General features: G+C 43.7%; 3 protein-coding genes and 1 long non-coding RNA gene across 13 annotated transcripts in view; 2 read left to right on the top strand and 2 right to left on the bottom strand.

The window, feature by feature from the left end:
• LOC6529817 (protein spire) overlaps positions 1 to 5,212 on the top strand; it is a 37,146-nt gene extending 31,934 nt beyond the window's left edge. For 3 of the 6 annotated variants that reach the window (XM_039372996.1, XM_015196954.2, XM_015196953.3), the window contains 8 exons: positions 340 to 413; positions 475 to 682; positions 2,205 to 2,291; positions 2,563 to 2,708; positions 2,905 to 3,243; positions 3,307 to 3,510; positions 3,574 to 3,887; positions 3,949 to 5,212. In XM_039372996.1, coding sequence (XP_039228930.1) covers positions 340 to 413; positions 475 to 682; positions 2,205 to 2,291; positions 2,563 to 2,708; positions 2,905 to 3,243; positions 3,307 to 3,510; positions 3,574 to 3,887; positions 3,949 to 4,168 — 1,592 coding nt within the window. In that variant the 3' untranslated portion in view covers positions 4,169 to 5,212. Of the gene's footprint in view, positions 1 to 339; positions 414 to 474; positions 683 to 1,702; positions 2,018 to 2,204; positions 2,292 to 2,562; positions 2,709 to 2,904; positions 3,244 to 3,306; positions 3,511 to 3,573; positions 3,888 to 3,948 lie in introns of those variants that run through there. The other 3 variants (XM_039372997.1, XM_015196955.2, XM_039372998.1) reach the window with 2 other exon arrangements.
• Positions 5,213 to 5,390: 178 nt separating this feature from the next.
• On the bottom strand, positions 5,391 to 7,019 carry LOC6529818 (la protein homolog). The gene is made up of 2 exons (XM_002090764.4): positions 5,954 to 7,019; positions 5,391 to 5,882 (listed from the first exon to the last, which is right to left on the bottom strand). The coding sequence occupies exons 1-2, from the start codon at positions 6,926 to 6,928 to the stop codon at positions 5,685 to 5,687; spliced, it is 1,173 nt and encodes a 390-aa protein (XP_002090800.1). The 5' UTR covers positions 6,929 to 7,019; the 3' UTR covers positions 5,391 to 5,684.
• Positions 7,020 to 7,392: 373 nt separating this feature from the next.
• LOC6529820 (rho guanine nucleotide exchange factor 7) lies at positions 7,393 to 21,645 on the top strand. 5 transcript variants are annotated; one of them, XM_015196959.3, is made up of 9 exons: positions 7,400 to 7,827; positions 12,094 to 12,478; positions 12,536 to 12,736; positions 12,808 to 13,228; positions 13,284 to 13,523; positions 16,716 to 17,136; positions 17,254 to 17,493; positions 18,632 to 19,483; positions 20,885 to 21,645. In XM_015196959.3, the coding sequence occupies exons 2-9, from the start codon at positions 12,141 to 12,143 to the stop codon at positions 21,076 to 21,078; spliced, it is 2,907 nt and encodes a 968-aa protein (XP_015052445.1). In that variant the 5' UTR covers positions 7,400 to 7,827; positions 12,094 to 12,140; the 3' UTR covers positions 21,079 to 21,645. The 5 variants fall into 5 exon arrangements, with proteins under 5 accessions (XP_015052443.1, XP_015052445.1, XP_002090801.1 ...); XM_015196957.2 differs by lacking the exons at positions 18,632 to 19,483; positions 20,885 to 21,645 and adding an exon at positions 13,596 to 15,879 and having other exon boundaries at positions 7,393 to 7,827; positions 17,254 to 17,395; XM_002090765.4 differs by lacking the exon at positions 18,632 to 19,483 and having other exon boundaries at positions 7,404 to 7,827.
• A 2,217-nt stretch (positions 21,646 to 23,862) lies between these two features.
• On the bottom strand, positions 23,863 to 25,539 carry LOC120321174. The gene is made up of 2 exons (XR_005560764.2): positions 24,487 to 25,539; positions 23,863 to 24,371 (listed from the first exon to the last, which is right to left on the bottom strand). It is a non-coding gene; the product is annotated as an uncharacterized LOC120321174 (long non-coding RNA).
• Positions 25,540 to 25,584: the final 45 nt, after the last annotated feature.

Raw genomic sequence — 25,584 nt, forward strand, 5'->3', positions numbered from 1 at the left:
GAGTTCCCAGGCGTTGCACAAGCGGAGTGGGTTTCCCAAGTAGAACCATTAAGTGCGAGGGGCTTAACGGCTTTTATGGAGTGGCTAACTAAATATAATAAAAAAAAACTATGACTGCTTTTGACGTCGGTGAAGTGAGAACCTAGACATGTCACCTCTACTTGCGCAATGAGCGGGCAAAAAGGGCTTGAAAATCCAGTTTTATTGCGAGTTATCCAGAGATGCCTGCTTCATTGTCCAATGATATTCATTAGATAATCCAATCAAGCCGAAAACTTTCCCACCACTTTTGGCTGAGAAACATGGACTTATTGTTACTCCGATCTGTTTTTCTTGCAGTGCTTCCAAATGCAAACTCCACGCTATCACGATCCAGACAGCGGCTCATCAAAGTGGACTTTTCCAAGTTTCAGGTGGGTTTCGTGAAAATCAATAACCCTCCAAGGGGTTCTTATTTACCTCCCGATTTTTTAGGACGATGATACCTTCTTCTACGATGAGAACAGCATCAGCAGCTCCCACTCCACAGCGGCCACCCACCAGCACCATCCACATCTCGCCGAGATGCACCGCTGCTCGCAGCCCAAGATGCCGCCGTATCCGTTCGGTGGCTACATGGTGCCCAGTCAGGCACGACAAGATTGCCGGGAGACGGCGTCGCTGATGCGGCCCCGACGCACAAGTGAGTATCCGATTCTGCCACAGATTATGCAAGATATCTATATATCTATAACTTACTTCGGTACTTTGGGAGCACACGCCACTAGAGCACAAAGCACAGGGGCGGTTTGGATTTGATTGAAATTTGAGAGGAATTGCGCCGATGAACTAACATTTGATGGTTTTGAACTTAAGTTTACGGGCTTGGCTTAGTAATTTAGATCGGCGTTTAAATATGCTCCAAACTAATTAATAAATACATGCAAATACACAATGAATAAATAAATTTTGATACCCGTTACTCGTAGAGTATGAGGGTATCTGTATATAGTAACAGAAGGAAGCGTTTTCGACCATATACAGTACATATGTATATACTATATATTCTTGATCAGGATCATTGGCCGAGTCGATTTGGCCATGTCCGTCCGTATGAACGAGATTAAGCATGCAGACTCCAGAGACAGACGCAGCCCAAGTTTGTTAACCCATGCTGCCACGCCCACTCTAACGCCCACAAACCGCCAAAACTGTCACTGTTAAAATTTTCTGCTCCGAATTTCCACTGGCTGAATAACGGGTATCAGATAGTCGGGGAACTCGACTATAGCGTTCTCCCTTGTAGATCCTTGAAATGTTAACAATTTTACCTGTCTCAACATTTTACCAATATTTTATGAAGCTTTCTCCAAATTATGAATTATTATTTAGCCACTTGTCACAGCTAAATTCCTTTGCAAAAAATTTTATATTTTAAAACCGGTTTACTTTATGCTCTAGCTTAATGCCGTGGCCAAGCCATTGCCTAACTTATAGCCCTATGTATTTTAATTTTTTTAATTGCGGACAGAAAGTTACAAAACCACAAAACAAATAGAATAAAATGGCGTTTTATTTGTTATTTAATGGTAAAGTCACTGACTGTCTGCGGTGTGGTTTAAGTTTTCATAATTTTAATTTACATTATTTTTGTTTCTTACTTTTTTTTCCTTCCTTACACAACAAACCAAAAAAAAAACAAACACAAACTTATTTTTCCAAGGTATTTGATCGTTTTTCTGTGATCACACTGCTAACCTGTATCGATTAATTAATTTTTATGATTTTGAATGACGCAAGCAAAGCCCAAGCAAAATCGAGTGAATGAAAAGTTACCAAAATTCGCCCTAAGATCTAAAAAGCCAAATAGAAATTTTGGTGTGGTGTGGGCGGAAATTGCAAATAACAATACGAAATTGACGATCGGTTGAGGAGGCACTAAAGCACACACAATGAACCACACAAATATACAACAAAAAATCTCGAAATATTTTGTAAAAACAATGTGAATGTAGAAATAAAAGAAAGTCTAGTGCAATTTGCTCTTAGTATTATTTATTATGGCACCCTCGTAGTGGCTTTTCTTTTGGTACTAACTTAATTGTCTCGGCTGCCAATATTCGTATAAAAATAACGTATTTTTAAATTGCCACAAAAAATGATGCTTACAATCCAAAAACGAACAAAATTAACTGCTGCCCAAAATGAAAATGAAACCCGATCAGTGGAGCCAGCAAAGCAGGCGGCGCCTCCAGAAGAGCCATCCTTCACGAAGGACGAATACCACAAGTACTACGACACGGTCCTGGAATGTAAATATTTGCTAAAAAAAAAACACGTAAAACCGTAATGCATTGCCATCTTGCATGATTGTCCCTCCTATCGGATATCGAAATTGCATTTAGACGCTACACACGTATATATCACGCTACTAAACAGACAGCTTGCTTTTGAAATACACATCTGGCATTTAACATTTGTCGCATTTCCCTTCGCCCTTACTGTCCTTCATGTATAAAAATAACTCAGACGCACCGCACCGTTGACCCTGGCTGAATCCGTTCTCCTCTCTCTAATTGACAGCCTACGACCTGGCCACTCAGTGCGAGTCAAGGAGAGCTTCCCTGCGCCGCCACACCATCGTTGGATGCCAGAGCAACCTGGACGAGACGCACTCAATGCCACCCACGCGTCCCGAGTCGCGCCAATCTGACGACGTCAGCAAGGAGGTAAGTTCGCCACCATAATGACAATAAGGATATCGAGGGCAGTGGGTGCTCTCTACTTTTGTATTATCCTTTCGAGGACGAACAACACTCTGTGGTGGGACTTTATTCTTCACAATATGCTAGAATTTTTCATTGTCGACTCGTTCTCCATTCACATCCACCATTATTACATTTTTTATTTACCAATCTTTTGCAGACGCCTAGGAGAAGTCCTGCGGAGCAAACCCATCCCTCAGACGAGGGCAGTTCAACATCCTCACTTGGGCCATGGAACAAGTCCTTCATGGACAAACAGACCTGGATGGAACGGGGGGACGATCGCTTGTCCGTCACGCTGGCGGAGATCGTTCACATCCGTTCCGTCATGACCAAGGCGGAGCTGGAGGGCCTGCCGATGGACGTGCGCGTCAAGGAGGATGTTGAAAAGCGTCGCGTCTGCTTCCTGTGCCTGCGCACTCGGTTCTCGTTCTTCGGTCCCTGGGGCATTCAGTGCAAGCTGTGCCAGCGCACGGTCTGCGCCAAGTGCTATACCAAGGTGGGTATTTGGCTAATGGTTATCCCTAGGCCAACATATTTATAATTTCTGTTTTTTTCCCAGATGCGAATTCCTTCGGAGCACTTCCGCAACGTGCCCCTCGTGCTGATCTCGCCATCGCTGCTGTCCAGTCCGGCCAGCTCAAGCACCCCATCACCCTCCCATCATGCCCAGCAAGCGCACTCGTCATCGACGGGGAACATCATGGACGACCAGTTCCCCAAGTCGCTGATAGAGCGCCTTTTGCGCTCCGAGTCAGAGCGAAAGGTAGCCTTCTCAACCGTCTGACTAGTAAATATGCAATTATTTATTTGGATTCCTTTCTTCCAGACTCGCAGCACCGTGGGCAGTGCCCCATCCTCACCGAAGCACCAAAGATCAAACATGAGCACGCCGGGCATTAGCGTTGGACCCGGAGCATCCTCCTCCTCAGCGGCTGCCACTGGACAGGCCGTGGAGGCTCTGCACGACCAGGCGACCATGTCGTCCTCGTATTCCGCGGCCATGAGACCCTCGGGCATCCACCAGCAGCAGAAGCAGCACTACAACAACGCCATGTCCAGGAGCATGGAGGGACCCCGAAGTCTGCCCGTGCACAGTCCAGCATATCGACCGCTGTCCAACAGCAGCACCCTGGAGAGAAAGTGAGTTTTGCGATGGGGTTGTGGTGCAAAACAGTTATATTAAACCTTAATTTATTCACAGATCCCGCTTCTCCCGGGGATTCAACCTTTTCTCCTCGGGCAGCCATCTTGCCCAAACGCAGGAGCAAAAGGAGAACCTTCGAGGCGAACAGGTAACCGTGTGCAACGATTGCCAGGGACTGGTCAACGAGATCACCAGCTCCGTGAAGCAGAAGCGCAGCTCTGCCAGGAACCGCACCATTCAGAATCTCACCCTGGATCTGAAGCCCGTCTGGAAGTAGGCGGGAATCAGATCAGAGATAGGATAACTCCGCAGTGCGTTTGAAGACCGTAGGATGGTTGCAATGAAGTTCTAACAACTGACTTGGCTGTACATCGCTATACATAGTACCATTGACTACATGACATTGATACAAGACATTGACAGACAACAGACACTATTTGATTACTGACAACATACCTTACCTGTGAGTTTCAGTTTCAGCGTTGCTGTTTTAGGGCCTTCAGAACGCACATGCATATTTAGCTATTTTCATACATACATAGATATGGAATAGATCGACTGTTGTACACTTAAAAGATAGAGCCTCGAGGAGCCTCGTTTGTAAATCGTGTTAGTCTAGTGAATAAGCAGAGGATAAAATACCGAGATTTCCTGGCTGAAGCTTTGTACATTTTCTGCAGGCTACAGAGAGATCCGCTTGAGCGCACCCCACCACTTACTATTTATAAAAGAGCTAACTTACATGTCGCTACACATTATATTATCGCAGATCGCAATACGATGCCGTTGTTTTTAACTGTTCAAAGTATGCGTAAAAGTACATGTTAACGTTGGTTAAGTACATGTAATCATAACTCTTGTATCCGCGTATATCAAGTGCACATATATTCGACCTTACTTGTACCCGGGCTCCTGCTTTCGGTTCAGCATGAGCAACGTATTTATCATTCAATATACTCTCATATTCAAAACCGATTCCCAATTCAAAGAAAAACATTTCGTTTGTTTAAATAGTTATCCAAAAATGTTGTAAAACTTTTGTGCTTGCGCAGATCTTTGTTTACCTTATGAAGTTTTCGTTTTGTTCCCCTATTAACTACGATGTATAACGCAAGAACTACTTGATAGCTTAATTTAATTTTAGACGGCGTTGCTATGCAGGCCAAACTATTTAGTTAATTCGCTTAGTTTTAATTCTATCTAAGTGCGTCTAAGTTGTAAGCGACGTCTATATAATTGTACAAGCTGATGATGCAAAGCAAACCCATAACAAACATTATATGACCTAATTGTAGTTGCTATTATAATTTTTCTAACAGTTTTTGAAAATTTTTTTTCATTTATGCGTAATTGCAAATGCATTTAAGTACTTGTAATATTAAATTTTATGCTTTTAAGCTAAATTCATTTACAATAATTTAATACACACACGAACACACAAAGAGATTAAAATACACAAAACGGCAATAATAAATGAAAATACAAACTAATGAACAAGATTCGGGTTTTACATATTGGTTTTTATTTGTAGCTTTCTGCTGAGGGAAACAAATGGATTCGTAGTCTTCTATGTAAAATAAATTAGAGTCCATCTCGTTATTTATGTAACCGACTATACATACATTTTTGAAGAATATTCCGTACCTCTTACGATTATTTCGCAAGGTAAAAAAAAGCATGGGGTTTATACATATGTAAGGCCTTAAAGCTAGGTCAACTAGATCTACCGAGTAACAATTAAGCTTGGTCTACTGCCATCAAAAGACTCGGGTGGCGGAATATAGATGGATGAGTTAATCCCCACGCGCCTTCTTACCACCACCATGTTTGTGGTCGTTTCCGCCGTGGCGCTTACGGTTGAAGCGCTTGCCCTTGTTCCTGGTGAAATCGCGTCGCTTCTTCATGAACTCGATGGCCTTGTCGATGAACTCCTTCTCCTCCTCCTCGGTGGCCTTTCGCAGTGACAGAGAGACCTCTTCGTTAAATTTGAGCTATGGATAGGCAAGTGCGGTTACGGATAAGCTGAGTCGAAAAAAGTTATAGCTCCATTTGAGATTCTTACCTTGCCTTCCTCCACCTTGGCGATGTACTTTTCGGCCGCATCGGCCTCGGTCAGCCGCACAGAGCCCTTTGTTTCGCCCTTGGCGAACTCAATGTAGGCCACCTCAAAGTCCTTGATCTTCTCAAAGGCTTCGCGGATCTCCTCCCGACTTGAGGTCTCCGGAGCACCCTCGAAGACAACAATGGCGTTCTTTGGCAACTCGAAGGCCGGCTCAGGCTTGGCCTCCTTTTTGTTTTTGCGCTTCTCGTTCTTTTGGGCGTATTCCTCCTGCTTCTCCTTAAGATAATCCACCTGCCATTTGCGTAGCAGTTCGCGCTCCTTATAAGCTATCTTCTCCTCTTCGAGGAAAGCCTTTGCCTGCGCTTTGGTCTCGAAGGTAAGGAAGATGCTGCCCTTGAACTTGTACGATTTGGTGGGCTTGTCGTAATGCTTGCGCATGGTCAGGTTGACCACTTTCTCGTAGTTGGCTGCAAAGTCGAGCAGTTCGCTCATTTGCGAATCTAATGGGAAGCCCTTGGCATAGGCGGTCCGTTCCTGGATCTCTTTGCGCCGCTCTTCGTTGTGCTCCGGAATGGGACGCTCCGGATGGCGACGCAGGCTGAGTTTGTCTTCGCTGATCTCCACGAGGCCCTCCTCGGATTTATTCAGGGCAGCCACGATCTCGGTTAAGTCCGTGGACAGGGAGGCCAATCTCTTGAAGGTAACAAGCACCGACAGAGGCACCCAGCCGTCCTCGTTCTTGCCTATCTGCTCGCGCAGAAATTTGTCCCGATTCAGATTGGCATCGCCAAAGTAGTACTCTACCTGCCGGATTATGGCGCGCTCCTGTTTGGAGAAGTCGCCAGCGGATTCCTCTGCTGCGGGAGCCGGCTCTTCCTTGGCGTCGCCGTTCTTCGCCTCCAGCACCTGCTCCTCGGCGGGCTGTGCCACCTCCTCTTGACTTTCCACACTCAGGGTTTCAGCAACTTCGGCCATTTTAGCTGTGAGAATTTCGCGAAGAAATGAAAACTAAACGTGCGTTCACTAAAACACGTGTGAAATCGGTAAAATGAGTTACGCCGTTTTGCAACACTAAACACGAAAAGCCGTGATAGAGGTGCACAAGCCAGAAACCGTGACTAGCGGAAAGCATTTACTTGAAAATGTCGTGCGGGCATCTTGACTTGGCATTATTCAAAGGCTATGGAAATATAAATTCCATAATTAGCTGTTTACATTTCTGTCACATTATTTAATATATCAACATAAAACTATAACAGTAACCGATTACCGTACTTAAAGTAATAATAAAAAATATATATGACTTAACATGGTTTGTATTATTCTTGAATGTGCTCACTTTATTCTAGTCAAGGGTTCCGAACTATCGATGCAAAGTCACATAATCGATAGCACTATCGATGCCGAGGACCTGTTGGCACGCACACATCCCCAATTTGGATGCGGGCTATTGCAGCCCTGGTTTTCTAGGTTTCTATTTTGGTCGTGCGCTGTGTTTTATTTATGTTTGCCATGGGAAAAGAGAGTTGCTAAAAGTGCCTAAATAAGTGCACCTGGTTCACAAAAGGGCGCTCCAAGCGGTTAGCCCCAGCAACGCGGAATCGGCACTTGATTAAAAAAGAATTTAGAAAAAAAATTAGTGCAGTTTACGTCGACCAAAAAAAAAACCGAAAATCGGGCAATAAATAGTAAAAAGTGTGCATCATTTGCTCTATAACCAATTGTGTATATTATAATAAGGTCGAATAAGTCGCGCAACCAACGAAACTGGGAAAAATCAACTATTAGTCACTTTTCTATTTTTGCTCAACGAACGACAAGGAACAACAACAAACGGAGCAACAAATGTTTGTTAAAACGAAGCGCAGCTGAAGGTGAGCTAAAAACTACGGTGGTGAAGAAAACCCTTCAGAAAACTTGGCTGGGAAATATTTATCAGTGGAAATGAGTCAGGTTTTCCAATAACTACTCGTATGGCCAAACGTACAGTGGCATCAGAAAATTCACTTCATTATGCGTCATCCAAGTAAAGGCATCGTAGACATCCCCACAAGGGCAAACATAATCAAGCCTTCCTAAGAGGAACGCCATGGGTGTATTATATTGCATATATAAGCATGGAATGAGTTTTCTGCCGTCTCTTTAAGGACCAGATTTCCACCAGAAAATGGGTTTGCTATTTTCCATCCTCCTCTCTTCTCTAAAGAAATCTTTTATAATAAAAGCATTTAGTAGACTAAGATTTTGTTTTTATGCAGTTACTACTCTATAAACCAATACTTCTATTAGCCATCACATCAATAAAGTTAAAAGCCTAAGTTATGAACTTTTAAGCGTTCATTTACTCAACTTTAGCGTTGAATAATTTTTTTAGAATGACTCCTGTACTTTGGGCACAATTGTTGTCCAACTTGCTGCTGCTCGTGTAAAAGTAATATGTTGCCGGTTTCTGGAGTTCAGAGGCCCGCCTGCATAATCCATTTGGTCAATAGCAGGACTCCTCGTGGGGCATCCGTTTCTGCTCCTCCCGAAAAGCGTTTGTTTGCTAGCACTCGTTGCGAGAATAAACAGGAAATGCCGGACGACGATGGAGGCACGTTTCGGTACCTGCCACTTTCCTCCTGGTCCCAAACTTCCCTATTGGATCCCCAGAACCAACAAGCATCATTACCCGAACAATTTTGAACCGGTGCCAAGAGAATTTGCTATGAAAGGTGGTGGCAAGCTGAATGTAAATTCATTCTTTTCTTTACTTACAAATGGTCTAGGTTGCGGTAAAAAAATAAAACACCAGTTCAATATCACTTTGAAAAATATGTTTCATATATTTTCTATAAAAGTTACCCTAGGCAATATTATTTGAAACAAAAATTTTAAGCGAAAAGAATACAATATCTTAAATTTGGAGGTTTAAAATTTGTATAAGTCTAGGGTAAAACCTAGTCGAACCACTTTCCTCTTTGGTGGTTATTCTTACGTTTTAATGAAAGAATTTTGGGAGTATCTTTACGTGGGCCTGTGATTTCCCAAAACAAACTATCGGTCGTCAAATCTTGCGCCGGATTTTCGTTAGTGGCTGCTGGGAAACAACATTACTTCATATTTCCGCTGTTGACCTCGTTATTGGTGTGTTGGTTTCGAGAACATGGGATCCCCACAAGTTATAGAAACTCCCACTCGTTCACCTCTTCGGTGTGCCCACACCCACCAAAAACTTCCTCCGCCAAGTATCTAAAAATACGGCTAGCAAAGCAATTAAACTATATTACGTTCATATGTATATCTGAGGAAATGCATCTCAAGTGGCTGCTGTGCAGCCTGTAAATCTCGGTATTGACACATTGAAGAGGCCTTATTGAGTGCAGTTCGGCTGAGGTAGTAGGGATGGCAATTCGGATCCGGTCCCGACAAGGCAGAACTGCATAAATTTGGTTTGGGTTTGGTTGCCTTTGTTTGTCTTTGCCGCTGTCTTTGCCAAGCAAAACAAAGCGAGCAACGCGAAAAGTCCACTCGCTTTTCTTACACCTCTCGTCATTGTTGTTTACGTTCCCCAGCGTCCCACGAAAATAAACATTCGGTGATTTGATTTGGGGTGCTCCCCACCGATGGATGCGACGTTTTTCTCGCCAAATTGCGCATTTCCGGAAGCCGTATGAATTCATTTGAATTTCGCCTTCAGCGACGGATTGTTAATAACCAAAAGAGTTGTCTCTTATACCCGGAGAGCGTGGGCCGGGTGTATCTGTATTTAAAATTTGTATCTGTGTCTGCATCTGGGACTGCAGTGCCGATCAGCGGAGCGCCATGTGCAAGTTTAATGAATTAATTAAAATTTGGTTCCGAGAGTTTCAGTGGGCTATGTATGAACATATGTGCCCACATATCTGCGTGTGTACCACTCGGTATTTGCATTTATGCATCTGCTCATCTGACCTCCGATGCAACGTTTGGTGCACCACCACCTACGGAAATTTGATTGTTGCCGGCCATGGACTTAAAGTGATTTCAGGGTTAAACGAAGTGGTGGAAAGTGACATACATTTGGCTTGGCTTTAGCGATGGATCTATAAAGAATATTTATTACACATTATGGCAACGGCAGTTTCTGGATTATCTGTAATTATTTATCCGAAAGAATAATGTTTGGCTTGGCTTAGTTTTTGATTAATATACATAGCTCAATATTATCAGTCTTTAAAATTCTTAATTCTAAAAATAATGCGAAGTTAACGTTTCCTGAGGCTACGGCCTTACCATTAAACTACAATGATTTTACAGTGTTTTTAAATTTGTATTCTAAAAGTATTCAAATTCCATAAACGTGTAGTATGATTCACAGGCATATATTGTATAGCTATGTTCAAACCAACAGGAAACTGAGTAGAACAGGTGAAATTTTCTGAAATAATTCTGAATGCTTCCGATGTAGACCTGCTTAAAATGCAGAAGATTTCGATTGATGACTGAATCCGCAAACATGGAATTGCCATGTCGCATATATTTCAGCACAAATATTTTTATGGGTTTTTTCAAAACACAATACAAAAGCACATCGAGGCATGCCGCTGATGTCGCTTATTTCTCAATGAAATAAAATTAAGATACAGCACAATCCCCCGAATCGCTATTTTGGAAACGCAGATGAAAAGCTTGTCCCCAGATTTATATTTTTTGTCACATCTCTGTTGATTTTTTGTGAAAATATGCGATGTGTCCGGTCGAAAACGCTTGCGTACATCTGAAAATATATTCGATTCTCCTACGATCCGATGGGACTCTCAGAAAATGACTGGGAGAGTGGCACTTTCGGTTGCCGTGGAAAATTCGCCTGCCATATGTCGCCAGCTTTTCGGTATTTTCCGCTTTTCTCGGCAGTTTCGCTGAAGCAATGAACGCGTGCGGTGCAACGTCTGCGAGTAGCAAAAACGGCAAACCACACTTTATTGTCGAAAAAGTATATATCACCCATCCGTACAGCAGAGTAGCGGGTATATGTATTCAAGTGCCTAAGTGGCGAAAAAACGACATTTCAAGAGTTTTATGCGTGTGTGCATCCAAAACGTGACCTTGCCTTAGTGAAATGATCTCTTTCCGAATCCTCGGCCATCAAATAAATTTTAACAATCTCCTGAGAGCTGTAATAATACGCAAAAAACTAAACGGTTCAGTTGGCCATTTAGGACTTGCGATCCGGCAATATGTATATTTTCTTCGTTTTTTATTTTTAGTATTCAGAAAAAATGTTTGGTCAAAATATACCAAGTTATTCATATTTTTGCGTTTACTCATTGCGGCAATAGCGCAACAATGTGATCCATCTATTTTTATGTACGGGGCCTAGAAACTAGATCAGTTCTTTTTACTTCTTCAGTCCAGAATTTAATTTTTGCACAAGCTGAAAGCGATGTTTTGCCAATTTTAAATAATAACAAATCTTATTTTAGTCATGAATTAATGACTACAATGGACGAATTCCATTACTATTTCCCGTTTTTATAACATGCCATTTACAAGGTGTTAATCATATTTGGATATAGCTGTTGGATCGAATGCACTTGCCTTCAGAATTCAAAGTGCCCATCCCATTTCCGACAACGGCAGTGTTTCACAATTAAATAAAATGTTGATCTCTTAAAGAGTTGTTCGAACAACACATATAAAAAAGGTCGTAAATATTTATAAAAGCGTCGTGGCCGTTGTTTATGATTTATAGGTTGGCCTGTCCGGCTATTCAAATTGTTTTTATGGCCCGAAAAGTTTTTCTTCACTATACGCGAGTGATTTTTACCCAATTTTTTAATGGATCCTCGCAGCTTGTGTGACCTTGGCCATCGGGTAGCGCACGAGTTTTCCAGATACTTGCAGTAAACAAGGAAGGGGAGTCGCCGGAAAAGTGTCAAGAAACTTGCGCACGCGTTTCTCGACAGATGTTTTCAAAATTTTTTCTTCTTTGGGGCCATAATTATTGCTTGGCTAATGCCAAAAAGCTGAGGAATTCCGAGCGATCGACGATGATGTAGCTCATCGCTGCAATAATGCGTAGGTGCTGTATATAACAAGCGACTTGCTCACATATGCTATTTCATTGACCAAATTGCCTAGCTGATGTTTCAAGTTCAATACTCATTGCCTCGTTTCAGTTAAATCAATCTAGTGCGGACACGGATCAGCCCTGAACAATCCGACAATGGATCAGCCACTGGTGGTGCAAGCGGAGTACTCTTTCATGGGCAGCAACAACGACGAGTTGTGCTTCCAGAAGGGCGATGTCATCACGGTTACCCAGCGAGAGGATGGCGGCTGGTGGGAGGGAACGCTGAACGATAAGACTGGCTGGTTTCCCAGCAACTACGTCAATGAATGCAAGGTGCAGCTGCCTCTTACGGAGACCATAAGGCCACCGGAGGAGATCCAGGAGTATCGATCTGTAGTGCTTAAGGATCTGCTTGACTCAGAGCGAGCCCATGTGGCCGAGCTGCAGGGTCTGCTCGAGAACTTCCTGGAACCCATGCAACAGACGCAGATGTATGTTTTCTATTCTCTGATATAATTTAAAATAATTTAACATTGCACCTGCCACAGGCTCACTCAAGACGAGTATGCCCAGCTGATGTGTAACTTCGTGGAGATTGTGCGAACGCATGAGGATTTGCTCATCCAGATCGAGGAGTGTAACGATCGAGTTGGAAAACTATTTCTCACTAGCGCCCCCTTGATGAAGAAGGTCCACCAGGCCTACTGTGCTGCCCATCCTAAGGCCATAGTTATACTGGATAAATACAAGTATAGGCTCTCCCATCCCATATGCTGGTCTTAATTTGTTATTAAATATAAATGGTTTCTAATTTTAAAAGGGACGATCTGGAAAAGTATATGGAACGACAGGGTGCAGCCACTCCTGGATTACTTGTGCTCACGACGGGTCTATCAAAGCCCTTTCGGCGACTGGACAAATACTCGGCCATGCTGCAGGAGCTGGAGCGGCATATGGAGAGCAGTCATCCGGATCGCGGCGACACCCAGCGGAGTGTTGCCGTGTATAAAGACATAGCTGCCACCTGCTCGGCCACACGTCGGCAAAAAGAACTGGAGCTGCAAGTGCTCACGGGGCCAGTTCGTGGATGGCAGGGACAGGAGTTGAGCACTCTTGGAGACATCATCCACATGGGCAGCGTTGCAGTTGGAGCTGATCATCGCGATCGCTACTTTGTGCTCTTCCCACAAACATTGCTTTTTCTTAGCGTTAGCCAGCGGATGAGTGCATTCATCTATGAGGTATAAAAAACTAGTACAACATGGTGATTTTGTTTAAAATTTTTTTTTTACGCAGGGCAAGCTACCCTTAACTGGAATAATAGTAAATCGACTGGAGGATACGGATGCCCTCAAAAACGCCTTTGAGATAAGCAGTCCCCTGATCGATCGCATTGTAGCAGTTTGCCAGGGTCCGAATGAGGCCAACAAGTGGGTGGAGCTGCTTAATGCCAACAATCCCAGCTTGCCAATGGGCATAAAACGGCAATTGAGCAACTTGAGCAACTCTTCGCTAGGACACCTAAATGCCGCTCATGTAAGTAGTGTACTTTTTCTTTATTCACCTTTATTATCGTTTCGTTTTGGCAACACTTTAAACCGTGAGCAGCTAAGTCAACATTTGGATTCACGGGGCTACTGCACGCGATTCTCGCTATGTGCCTATTACTCCAGCCCCCCATGCCATGTGCGGCCTCTCCGTTTGACTCTTCCCCCAAGCAACTACCCAGCGACAGCTCCGTACGCCAATCTTAGTGCTCACTTTGCCAGGCTTGTCAAAGGCGGAGGACTGAGGAGTGCTATCGTAAAGATGCTTCTGTATCCGCAGGCTCGCCAGAGCATCGACCTCAAGAGGATTGCGTTGCGCAAAAAGCGTTGTCATAAGGCATCTGCAAAGTTAAAAGATCTCAATGCCAACCAGGATTCGGGGCAGTCCGAATTGGAACGACAGGATGCAGTTGAACTACCAACAGACTCGGAGAGCTATGATGATGACTTTGAAGATGATTTTCTGCATTCCTGCGACTCGGATCCGTTTGAATATGTGCAGTTTTACCAAAACAAGCGCAATAATTCCCTGTGCAACTCCACAGGCACTTTTGTAGACCACGGGACAGGTGCCAGGAGGCACTGTTCCTCTATTAACCTTATTAAATTGGATTCCGCAGACACGGACGAAGTTTTAGCGCACAACGAGTTGAAAAAGGAGTCCCTTGTTATAGGATCGAGGGCCCTTAGAGCTTTGGCTCGAAAATCGACGGCTCGAAATTCCAGTGTGCACACATCAACGGCTACTTTGGAGCTAGGTATCGGTGGCAGCATCACAAACTGTGCTGAGGAAGAGCCCATTTTAAAGGTCAAACCATCGTTCTCCTTGCAACAACAAAGTTCCGATGCCAGTTCAAATTTTGTAGCTAGATTGGGCGGTGCATTCACCGCCTGCGAGAATTTGGCCAGTATGCCTGATGATCTCAGCAGGGATTCGAGTGTCCAAGAGCCACCCACTCCTCTGCCGGCTTCACCGACAGAAAGGCACAGCATGCCAACCATATTTGTGGGCAATCGCTTTAATCACAGCAAGAACACCGAGGTATATGTACCAACGTGGCGAGATCGCCAGGAAATGCAGAATCAGAGTGTTGATGCGCAGCAGGATGAGGAGTTGCACTCCAGTTCCATTGATCTACCCGCCGCTTGTCTATCTGCTCCAGATAAACTGCAGGCAGAACTACTTTACAACTACGACGAGATCTTAGAAAAACCCTTACAGCTCCATCGTGAACTTACGCCCTTTCCGGACCATATTCTTAACTCGGATAAGCGGGTTTCCCACAAGAGCGACAGTCCATCAACAGGAAATCCAAAGACGGATCCAAATCTTGCCACAAGAAGTAGTTCCACCACTGAGCTCTGCATCGATACCTCCTCAAAAAAGCGCAATACTCCACCAGAGAGAAACATGGATTCCATTAGACGCTGCATCAGCTATCAGTTCTTGCAGATGTCCAATAGACCGGCCCCTCCACCACCGCCACGCAGAGATCCGAATCTACACTTAGACACCAAATGCCGCTGCTGCGAAAACTCCCAGTGTCCCAGTCCACGATCGAGTGACAGCGGATTGGCTGGCAGCTGCACAATTACCTCACCGGATCCGCCCAACCCGGAATCATATTTTCCCATGGAGGCCGCAGGCTACGATATGTTGGATAATGTGGAGCCAGAGAGGTTTAATGTGTGCGGAATGTTCAGGGAAAAGTTTCTTACTCCGGAGGCCACTCAGGATGTTGTTGATCTATCAGAGGAGCAGCCACAACTATCTCAACTAGAGGCATCCACTACCCCTACCAACCGCAAGGAGGAACCTACTTGCATTAGCTCTGCTCAAGTGCAAGTAAACACGAGGAGTATTTTTTTGCCCTCCAGCTCGAGCATGGATGAGACTAACAGAAATAGCTCACCCAACAATATATTATTTAGTTCGAGTTCCGCGGATCAGTTGGAACCGCAGGCCACCTTTCGCTCGGGAATGTATGCGCACTGGTGGAAGAAAGAGCGCCTGCCGCCGGAGGTGGTGCGTGGCATAGCCCACGCCTACAATAAGAGCTTGCCCTCCAAGGACTCAAAAGATTCGGGGTCCGTGTGCTCCAGCTGCTTCTGTTCCCTGGGAGCGAACGGTTACAGCGAGGGCGCACTGTACTGCTCGGTATGCCAAAACTGTGCGGATTATTACAACGGCAGTGTCACTAGCACCACCAATACGACGACCACCACATCATCCTCCAGTTGCCCACTGTGCAGTGAGGACGAAGGCCTGATTGCCCCCACCCACGACTCTTCCTCGCTCGACTGTCCCATATGTGCTGGCCACATTGCTTCCGGCGCCGAAGAAGGCAAGCAATCCGAAATAGATCGCCGGCCAGGTAATTTACGGATTCCTGTCGAATGGTATCCGGTTTTCCTGGCTGGCGGCGTTTGTTCCGTGCACGTGTTCCGTTTGATTGTTTTGTAAATTCGTTTTGCTCTCAAGTTCACCAAATTCAAAAATCCCTAATGCTCTATCAGCAACCATTTGGCCAAAGCAGCACGTTCAAAAAAGTCATCATACATTGCTTTCCCATCAGTACATCCTTTGACTAACCCAGTGCGAGTTCATTGTTTGCCCAAATTTCTAAAGGAATTGTTAATAAAGCAACAAATAGTAGCTTTTAAATATGTTTCTTTGAAGACAAGTTTCATTCATACATTAAAAAGGTTATCAGGTTTAAATTTACCTACTCATTGTATATGAATATAAACCATTCCAAATCATAGAATGTTTGAAAGCAGAACTTGGCATTCAAATGGCATTTAATGAACATTAGTTTTCATGTTTCTCCCTTCACTCTGTATTGAAATTTCATCCGTCGTAAAGCTAAACGAATTACAAAACATCTATCTAACGCTAGACAACACAAAAATTCAAAATGACTATGAAAATTACAAATCAAAAACCAATCAAACGCATTCGATTCGATTTGCTTGCTGCGCTTGGCTCGCTGCAGGGTTTGCCCGAAGGATTCACCTGCTGTTGTACGTTTTCTTGTTGCTATTGTACCGCTGATCCTGTTGACGGCGGTTCGCATAAATATTCTTTGATTTAAACTAACTTACAATTTTTTATGCGTTAAGATTAAATTAGAAACACACAAGCACTATTAACCAGGCCGTCTCATCTCTTGCATTGCAGATGTCGCCGCCATCAAGCCACATCCTTCTACCACCCGGCGGCCGTCCTCTTGCCACTCCCAGCAGCATCCCGCCCGGCAGCAGCAGCGGAGGGAGCAACAGCCACCAGGGGTCGCCGGCCACCAACTCGATGTCGCATCACAAACGGAGCCAGTCGTTCAACCACCACCTCAGCTACAATCAGTACACGCCCACTCAGCCTCCACCACATCATCTGCATCCACCACAACCACCAAGTCTGCCAAGTCATCTGGGGGCAGCCGGCCCCAGATCAAGTTCAGCCCAGACACCAAACAGCAAGACAGCAGCTCCAATCCAGGCGTCATCTATGGACGCCAGTCCAGTAATTCAGGCAGCGGCAGCAGCAGCGGCGGCAGCGGTGGGATTGGGGGTGCCAAGCGCAAGGAAAGGAAGCACAAAGGGTGAGAATTTGAGACCTTACTCCTAGGATGTTTTTTACTTACTACGGACCTGCATGGTCCCTTTTTATCTCTTTTTTAATATTCAAACTAAGCATATTCAAACTTTTGCATCCCCAGCTAACTGGACCATCAGCTGCCTGCGACCCACGCCGCCGTTGCGCCCCAGTTTGTTGAATGCCACCAGCGGATCGGGAAGTGGCAGCAGTGGCGGCGGCAGCAGCTCCAGTAATGCCCTGGCCAGCTACTGCAACGGAAGGAAGAACCAGCCCACCTACGAGGAGGATGCCCTGGTGCTTCGGGTTTTTGAGGCTTACTGTGCCGCCTACCAGAACAATGCCAGGAACACCATCCACTCGGGTAAGTGGCGCAGGCCATCCCAGATGTGCTTCATCTAGCTGTAAGGACTTGTATGTGCTCCCAAACCAAGTTTGATTATCATTTGCTGAAGAACAAAAGTTACAAACTGTTAGCTAAGTTGCTTATTTACACACTCACACACAACACAGCTGTATAATCCTCACACAAAACACAGACTCACTTAAGAGTTCAGCCGCTAAACAAACCACTTATCATTTTGTTGGTTTGGTTGCTCTATAATTTCATGGTTTTATTCACTTTTCACATGGCGTTGCACTATACCAAGAAAAATTTTCCAAATTTAACCGAGAATATTGTATTAGGCTTAATTGAACTATTAACTTTAAGCTTACAAATTGTTAACCAGTTACCAAATTATGTTTAAGAGAAACGATTGATTTTTTGGTTGTACAATTGGCAACTGATTTCGTTTTAAGATCAACAAACTCAACTCTGCAATTGGTGCTAAGCAGCGAGCAAAGGAATCCAAAGTTATTTGCTTTAAAAGAAGTCAATTATTCTGTATCCTTATAGTTATTATTTGTATTGACGACCATTGAATTCGAATTACTTTGTTTCTTACTTTAAATAAACATTATTTTTGTTATCCCATTGCCCATGTAAACCTTAGTTTAATTTATTCTTACCGCCGTTTGTTCCAACTCCCATTCCCATTCCCAGGCTCAAATCATCCTCAATCCATTTAAAGTTGTTACCATTAACATTAAGCTGCACATTCTGTATATATGTTGGATTTTGGTTTAGGTTTTTGCACACTCACGCCACAGTCCTGAATTAACTGCAACTGGTATTGTTGTGGTGCCCTGCTAATGGTACTGGTACTACTTGTTATATCCTGTGGCCGCTTTCTCCCCTTGGTGTCTTACTCATCCTTGTAGGAAAACACTATCAGTCTATCCATATTCCTGCTTTACTCACCCTCATCACATTTGGTTATTGTGGTTGTCTCCTTTTTTGGCGTTGTGATCCTTTTGCTTTTTTATTTGGGTTTTTGGTTCTCCTTGGTCCCAACTGTTGTCGTTGTCGTTGTTGGTATTTCGTTTTTCCGTTTCTTCAAATCTCTTCATTTTTCTCTCTCTCTTTATTCCAATCCGACCTGGTCCAAACCGATCTGTAGCTTTGCAACCCTGGACTCCGTGTCTGCCCATCCGCGGTGGCAAGCTGAAAACGAGCAAAACCTTCTCGACCTCCAATCCACAGCTGCCTTTCATAGCCAATGTCGGCAACTCAGCCTACCTCAATCAGCACCACCACCACCAGCAGCATCACCTGCAGCTGCAACACTTGCAGCAGCAACATCAGGTCCAGCAACAACAAGGTCGCCAGCACTCCGTCGGCAGTTTGAACTCCTCCTTTATTTGGCGCGAGGCCAGTCCCAACAACTTTAACCTGTACTCCAGTTCGGTATCTTCCTCGCTGAATGCGACACCGGCTCAACGGTACTCCTTGTCCGGAGCTGCGGGAGGATCGCCCTCTATCAAGGACTACCAGAGAGCCCTATCTGAAGAGAGGGCTACCAGAAAATCCCTGAATCGCCTTAAAAGTGGTTTTGGCTCTGGCTACGACAATGTGTGTACATCACCTCTGCTGCCAAGGAAAAACAAGCCGGCACCCAAGTTGGTGGCTCAGCAGTCGTATCAGCGATCCCCGGGAAACGCAACAGCCACCACTATAGTGAAGCCGAATCCGTCAGGACACCCAGGACTCTACGATCGCCGGTTGAACCGCTCCTTTGAGACCTCCACTTCGCACCGCTATGCCGGGTATGGTGCGGGCTATTTGATGAATTGCGGCGGAGCCTTGCGGACCAGTACACTACAGAGGAGCACTCCCCAACTGGCCGGTGGCGAAAGATCCGATGACAGCGATGTGGAGCGGGAACTGCTGCGGGGCAATGGAGCTGGGCCCACGGCGAACCCGGAACTTAATGTCGATGGCAGCAAACGGCAGTCGGGCAGCTGGTGTTGCGGTAATTTTGTGATGAAGCAGTGGCGCAAGATCAACCATGTTTGAGTCTGGGTTTGGGGCATCATCCTGCCTTCATCAGTCATCCTCATCGCCTCCGCATCTCGCATTCCGCCGCTGCAGCTCCAGATAGAGATTCTTTGCTTTGAATGCGCTCTGTGTGCGAATCTTAATTGATTTTTATTTGATTTACTGGCTGCGCAAAGCTTCCAATGCCACAAGCCTTAGATTCTAGATCAGCGAACTATATATATATATGAAGCTGTAAGCGAATGGGCGATTAACTTGTGCTCGCTTTGATTGTCTTAGCCTTAAGCTGCGCCTTGATGTGTCTGCCGTGAAATTCGCCCAACTTCCTGCAGTTGGCAGTTCAGGCAGCCAACCGAATTTCACGGCACCTAGACTGTAACTAGAGTTTGAGCTTAGCTTTTATTGATTTACACCTAACTTATTATCAATATGTAATTTGTGAATAGACTTGGCGAATAATAGACTACTTGAGAAAATGTTGCTTGCCACTGAGTGCAACTCCTGGTTCCGTTTTGAATTTTTATAGAATTTAGTTCAGCTTAATAAAGGCAGTCCTTAAATTTCCGTCCACGGCTTGGCAAATTATATTTTTACATGGCCAATCGAGTGCGGATCACAATTTTGCCATAGAAATTTCCTAATTGCCATAGTTTAATCTATCTACTATTGCATCTGTGTTCTTGGAGGATATTGACCTAGTGAGTTTTGTATTAAATGTCCGTTACCTGCCTAGCAAGCAATTAAATCAAACAGTGTGCAATGTGTAATCAAAGAGTGCGCTTTAAATATTAGCAATAGCTAGAATCAGCAACTAAATCAAAGTAACCAATTGTTGTGCATTATTGATTGATGGATAAACGAACTTATTTTGTAAGTGTTTTGTGAAACAACCAAAAATAACTACTATATACTCTACTATTAACCAGTTTATACGTTTGTACTGTAATTGAGTTGATATTTGTCGACGCGAAAGAGGGATAACTCAACGAATCCAATCGAACCATGAATAAAATTCTTTACAAGACGAATCTCCCTTTGTTTGTCTATGTGGTTGTGTGCTTTTTTGTTAATGAACATAGCGATAACTTAAATATTCCCTTACACTAATAGAGTAGTTCATAGATTGATGTCCTGTAGTTGGAAAACTTGTTACGGCTCCCTAGACATATGACGTTCTAGATATACACTTCTTATCCTAGCAATAGTTTATAGTTCACACCTACGCTTAAACATATTTTTATCCTTACATAGTCATATTTTGTACATTACCATTAATCCACCCTTGTCCCGCATTCGACCTCTCGCACACAACACTAACATATTCTGTTCTCTGTTCAATTTTCTTTTATCCACTGAAACACACACCGCCCAGCAGGCCTTGAAAACGAGGACATGACCCCCACCTTGCGCCAACTTTGGACCGCCATTCGCCAGATGCAGCAGGATATGTCCCAGATTAAGCTGCAGATCAACGAGGAGCGTGCCCTGCGAGCCGATCTTCAGCAGCTCCTCATGCAGCACTTGGAGACGAGCAGCGTGAGCAGCGGGGCCAATACCCCCAAGTGTTGACTATGCAAGTAACCGGGAACAGTCCTGTTCTGGAGGGGATTCCTCGATCGATACATCGAAACAAAACCCGCCGCTGCTTTTAGCTTTAATTCACTTTTAGACACTCTTACTTTGCATCTTCGGGGGCAGTGGGTCAATTACCAAAAAAAATTAACTACAAATGGACTTTAGAATCGTATATGGATTGTATTTACCGAGTAATATTTATGTGTATGTATATTTGTGAATGGACAATATGCCAATATGTAATGCTACCAAGCATCTGCTTTTATCTATCTTATTGTCGTGCGATCCATCAAAGAGGTATCTTTATGTCACCAACAAAGTGTTGGTGTCAAAAATTAAAAAATTAATGAAAATTATTTTTTGATCCCAGCAAAAATACCTAAAATATATTTGATTGACCGCATACATAATTTCAACTATAGTATTCTTAAATCATCTGCTTATAACCCATTTGAACGTAAATAACTCGTTATAATGCATAGATTTAATCTTCATTGTAATAGTCTAGACAACATCCGTATTTTACTGGCATAGATTATACACACTTTATTTTAACACTTATCTTACGACTTTTCCGCCATGCAGTTTTTTAGAGCTGCTTGTGTAAACGAATAGATAGACCCAGTTTTGATCTTTGTTTGAACTATGATTTCAAATGGACAATGCAAAATGTTTTAAAATGTGCCAATACTTTAGTAAGCTGCAACAACGTACGAAAAATCGCGCAATATGTTGTATTTACCGATTATACGTAGAACATTTATTGAATAATATACACGCTCAGAAAATGTAAATGAATTAGAGGCTTTCATTGAGTTATTACATTCTCAAGTGGCAGCATCTGCATCTGGAGATTACAATCGGAACCCACATAAGCAGAACAGAACCACTCCGGATCCCAAGAATGCCTAACGATTTAACGAGTCTAAAACAATGTATAACCGCTATCGCTTGTCTGACAATTTCTGCTGAATAATTCGGAGTGCCAGGCGGCTTTTCTGCTCTGCTTCGTGCGACTTGGAAAGAGGAAACCCGTGTCCGACCACAGGGGAGCATAATGAGATTGCAATCAGTCAGCGGGAACATACAGTGGCAGTGGCAGAGGCAGCGGCAGATAGCGACAAATGAACAACAAACCACGTCAAGACCGAGCAACATTGTTGGCAAAACAATTTCAGTGTGTCAGTAAGGATTTAAGAACAATGCAGGCTGGCTGGCTGGCTGGCTGGCTGGCAGACTTGGCCGGAATGTGTCACTTCCACTTCCTAGGCTGCAGGGGCCGTGGAACCTGGGTGCGAAGCAGCATTAGACTTGCGGATGCGAAGGCTTGCGGAAGTTTTCGCATGCAATCTGGAAGGTTGCTCCTCCCTCTGCTCGTTGGCCAAAATGCATTGCAGCTGCTTAACTAAACGGTTAGATATTGTGGCACCTCGGCCCTGTGGCTACACTCCAGCTTTAATGACAATCATTACTGCCTCGCTCTCTGGCTGGCTGCCTCTCTCTTATTTTTCAACTATTAAATTATTAATAATTAGCAATTACCGCCGGTTAGCAATTTTTCCAGCCCTACACGCAGAGAAAGGGTACGCTCTCTGCTTCGGTGGGGGAAGTTGTATAAAATGAAAACTAGTTGTATTGGTAATACGAATATTCCACCGTGATGGTATTCAATTTTCTTATTTAGAAGTAAATAACCTAACTAAAAAAGAAATGAGATACTATTCTTACTACATGAATATATTTAGATTTTTATGATAAATCACTAATGGACATCAGGGCATGGGCATTACCCAACCCAAATGTACACCAATAATTATGTATAATAAGTTTATTTCTCATTCACTATGGGAAATCCTAATCCTCTGGGCTAAGAATTTCTTTTTAAACAACATTTTTTCCCAAGTGTTCTCAACTAAAGCCTGACATCGATTCATCCTGTAGCGTCTTCATCCTCATCCTCAGTTGACTTACAAAATAATAGCCTTGATGGAACCGGCAGGTGGGGATAATAAAACTGGCGCTGCACTGGAATTAACTCTCTTGACTGGGCCTCTTAAAGTATAAATAACTCACCTGGTTGGCACAAGTTAACCCATTTTTAACGCTAACCCATGGATGTCAGCCTCCCAGATTCATCTGCTGGTAACTCGGAAACTTCAATTATAATGTAAACCACAATATCTGCATTGCATATGTAGCAGTTGTGTTTTATTGCTTGTCTCATTTGGTTAACCATGGTTGTTGGTGGTTGAGTACGTATTATTACATATTAATAGATCCACTGATATATTATATTACTATATTAAGTGTGGAGAAATTCACAGTTTCCACTTCCCATTTGCCTTTAGCTTTTACTTTTGTTTCGACTTTAGGGGAAATGTGCTCTGTGTTTCATGAGGCTTGTCCACGGAGGAGGTTAACTATTATAAATGGCTCTTAATTATGGTTTGCAGCAACTCCGATTTAAGCATACTTCCCTAATTGGACTAAGCCATTTACTTTGAGGCGGAGACAGTAACTGACAGCTGAATCATTTATCTTGCTTAATTACTCGATTGAAACAATTCTGTAATTATTTCCTATTGTAACTGGACCTTTCCTTTCCTAAACCTGAGATCTTAGAACTTAAATTAATCCCAAGCATGAAAAATTGTTTTATTTATATTTGCTGATACATACATCTTCTCTTATGGTCTAGTACATAAAGTAGAGTGTTGTTTACTCTTAACTGGCTTTGCCAAGGTTTCGTTATCTGCAAACAAAGTAAAACAAGGCAAAAGAACTATAATCTTATATTTTGGAAATATAATTGGAACCCATCGCTTGACAGACGTCTGATCATCTTCAAAACGCCTTCTGGTCGTAATTACTCGGTGCACGAGACTTGTGGCAGAGATTGAATTTGTATATCGAAATGATTCTGTAGATCGGTGCACAGGTATACAGGCTCATACCTCGAATGCTAAATCGCCAGATGAAATTAGTCAACAGCAGCATAGAAACACTTTTCCGTGGCTGAGCATCAACCCATGTGACCCACATTGGCCACCACATCCATCGTCAGCAGCTCATCATCTACGGTAATCGTGAGTAGCGGCATAAAATCAGGAGGACAGAACGACCCGACAGAACGTCATCGATATCGGTACTCTCGTTTGCATCGGCATACGTATACGCAGTGTTGGCTGGCATAGATTCTCGATGGCTCAATTCGATCGGTGTCAATGCAATGCGATGCTTCTAACCCAATTAACGGTCCACGCTAAGTTTTTCAAATTTCTCGATGGCTGTTGAAGTACATGCATACACGGAAAAAGAAATAAAGCTTCATTTACTTTTCCTCATGATTTTATATGTGAATTAAAATCTAATGGGCATTCCCTTTTTTGTTCGTTTACTTACAATAAACACAATATGTTTATCAAAGTTCCTCATTCATAAACAGTTTTAATTACGAGAGACAAAATATTTCCCAGAATTTGTTCAAGTGTTCTGTTTTACATGGCAAAAGTATCAATAAAGGTTTTCTGTTCTCCTGCCTACTGTGCTCTGGCATTTGTCAGCATCCATTTGACGTCGCTTTTTGGCCCAAAGTCAGTCCACAAGAGTGTGCCCGAGTGTGGTTGAGCACTAATGGTTGGTGGCTCATCTCGGGCTCCATCTCCGTCTCCATCACTTGTGACCCTAATTACATTCAAAGCGAGCGTGCCAGCTTCGGGACACTTTGAGTATATTTATTATTGACTGCTGTTATTAATGCCCAACGAAAGCGCGTCTGACACCAACTTTCAGCACTTTCCGTACACGAAAATTTAACAAATGTACACTATGCAGCAGAGAATAGTGTCAGTAGTGGGAAAATAGCTGAAATTAAATAAATTGCGTTTAAATGAAGTTCACAATATGTGGGCAATTAATTTTCAAAACCGTTCGATTTGAATTGATCTTGGCAGCACAGTGCTGGCAATAAGTCAGCCTCCATGCGTCTACATGAAGGCCATTCGATCCGTTAGATGGGCGATGAGTGGTTGCGCTTTCATAAGTGCACCTGTCTGCGCTCGCACGTCGAAGATTAAAAGCAAACAATGGGTACGTTGGAGGTGGCTATATCGCACTACACTAATATACTATATATAATAACGGAGCCCGCGGACCGGTGCGAAATCGAAAAGTGCAACGGAAAATTGCACTGCCATCTCTACTTAGCCATCCCCCCTCTGCACACATAGTTTTCCAACCATCCATCGACAGCACTTTCATTTTCACGCTCATCCAACTCGCGACTCGCTCACAATGGAGCTTATTAATCATATAATTATGTCGGGTTGAGTTGGGGCCTGAATAATGCGAGGTGTAGAATTAAGTTAGTAAAACGCTGGCATTGTCTGCTGTCTCTTGACGTCTCTGTTCCATTCCCCCCGCCCCTATATATTTAATTTTTATGGATCTTAGGGCTTTCTGGGGTCATGGCTCTCGAAAATCGGACGCAGCGGGATACTG

This window comes from Drosophila yakuba, chromosome 2R (assembly GCF_016746365.2).
Source record: "Drosophila yakuba strain Tai18E2 chromosome 2R, Prin_Dyak_Tai18E2_2.1, whole genome shotgun sequence".
NCBI classification, from domain to species: Eukaryota; Metazoa; Arthropoda; class Insecta; order Diptera; family Drosophilidae; genus Drosophila; species Drosophila yakuba.

Coding starts and splice junctions, on each gene's coding strand:
- LOC6529820 (XM_015196957.2), top strand. CDS start 12,141: ATGGATCAGCCACTGGTGGTGCAAGCGGAGTACTCTTTCATGGGCAGC. Junction 12,479..12,535: donor CCCATGCAACAGACGCAGAT/GTATGTTTTCTA, acceptor CACCTGCCACAG/GCTCACTCAAGACGAGTATG. Junction 13,229..13,283: donor TGAGTGCATTCATCTATGAG/GTATAAAAAACT, acceptor TTTTTTACGCAG/GGCAAGCTACCCTTAACTGG.
- LOC6529818 (XM_002090764.4), bottom strand. CDS start 6,928: ATGGCCGAAGTTGCTGAAACCCTGAGTGTGGAAAGTCAAGAGGAGGTG. Junction 5,883..5,953: donor CCAAGGTGGAGGAAGGCAAG/GTAAGAATCTCA, acceptor GCCTATCCATAG/CTCAAATTTAACGAAGAGGT.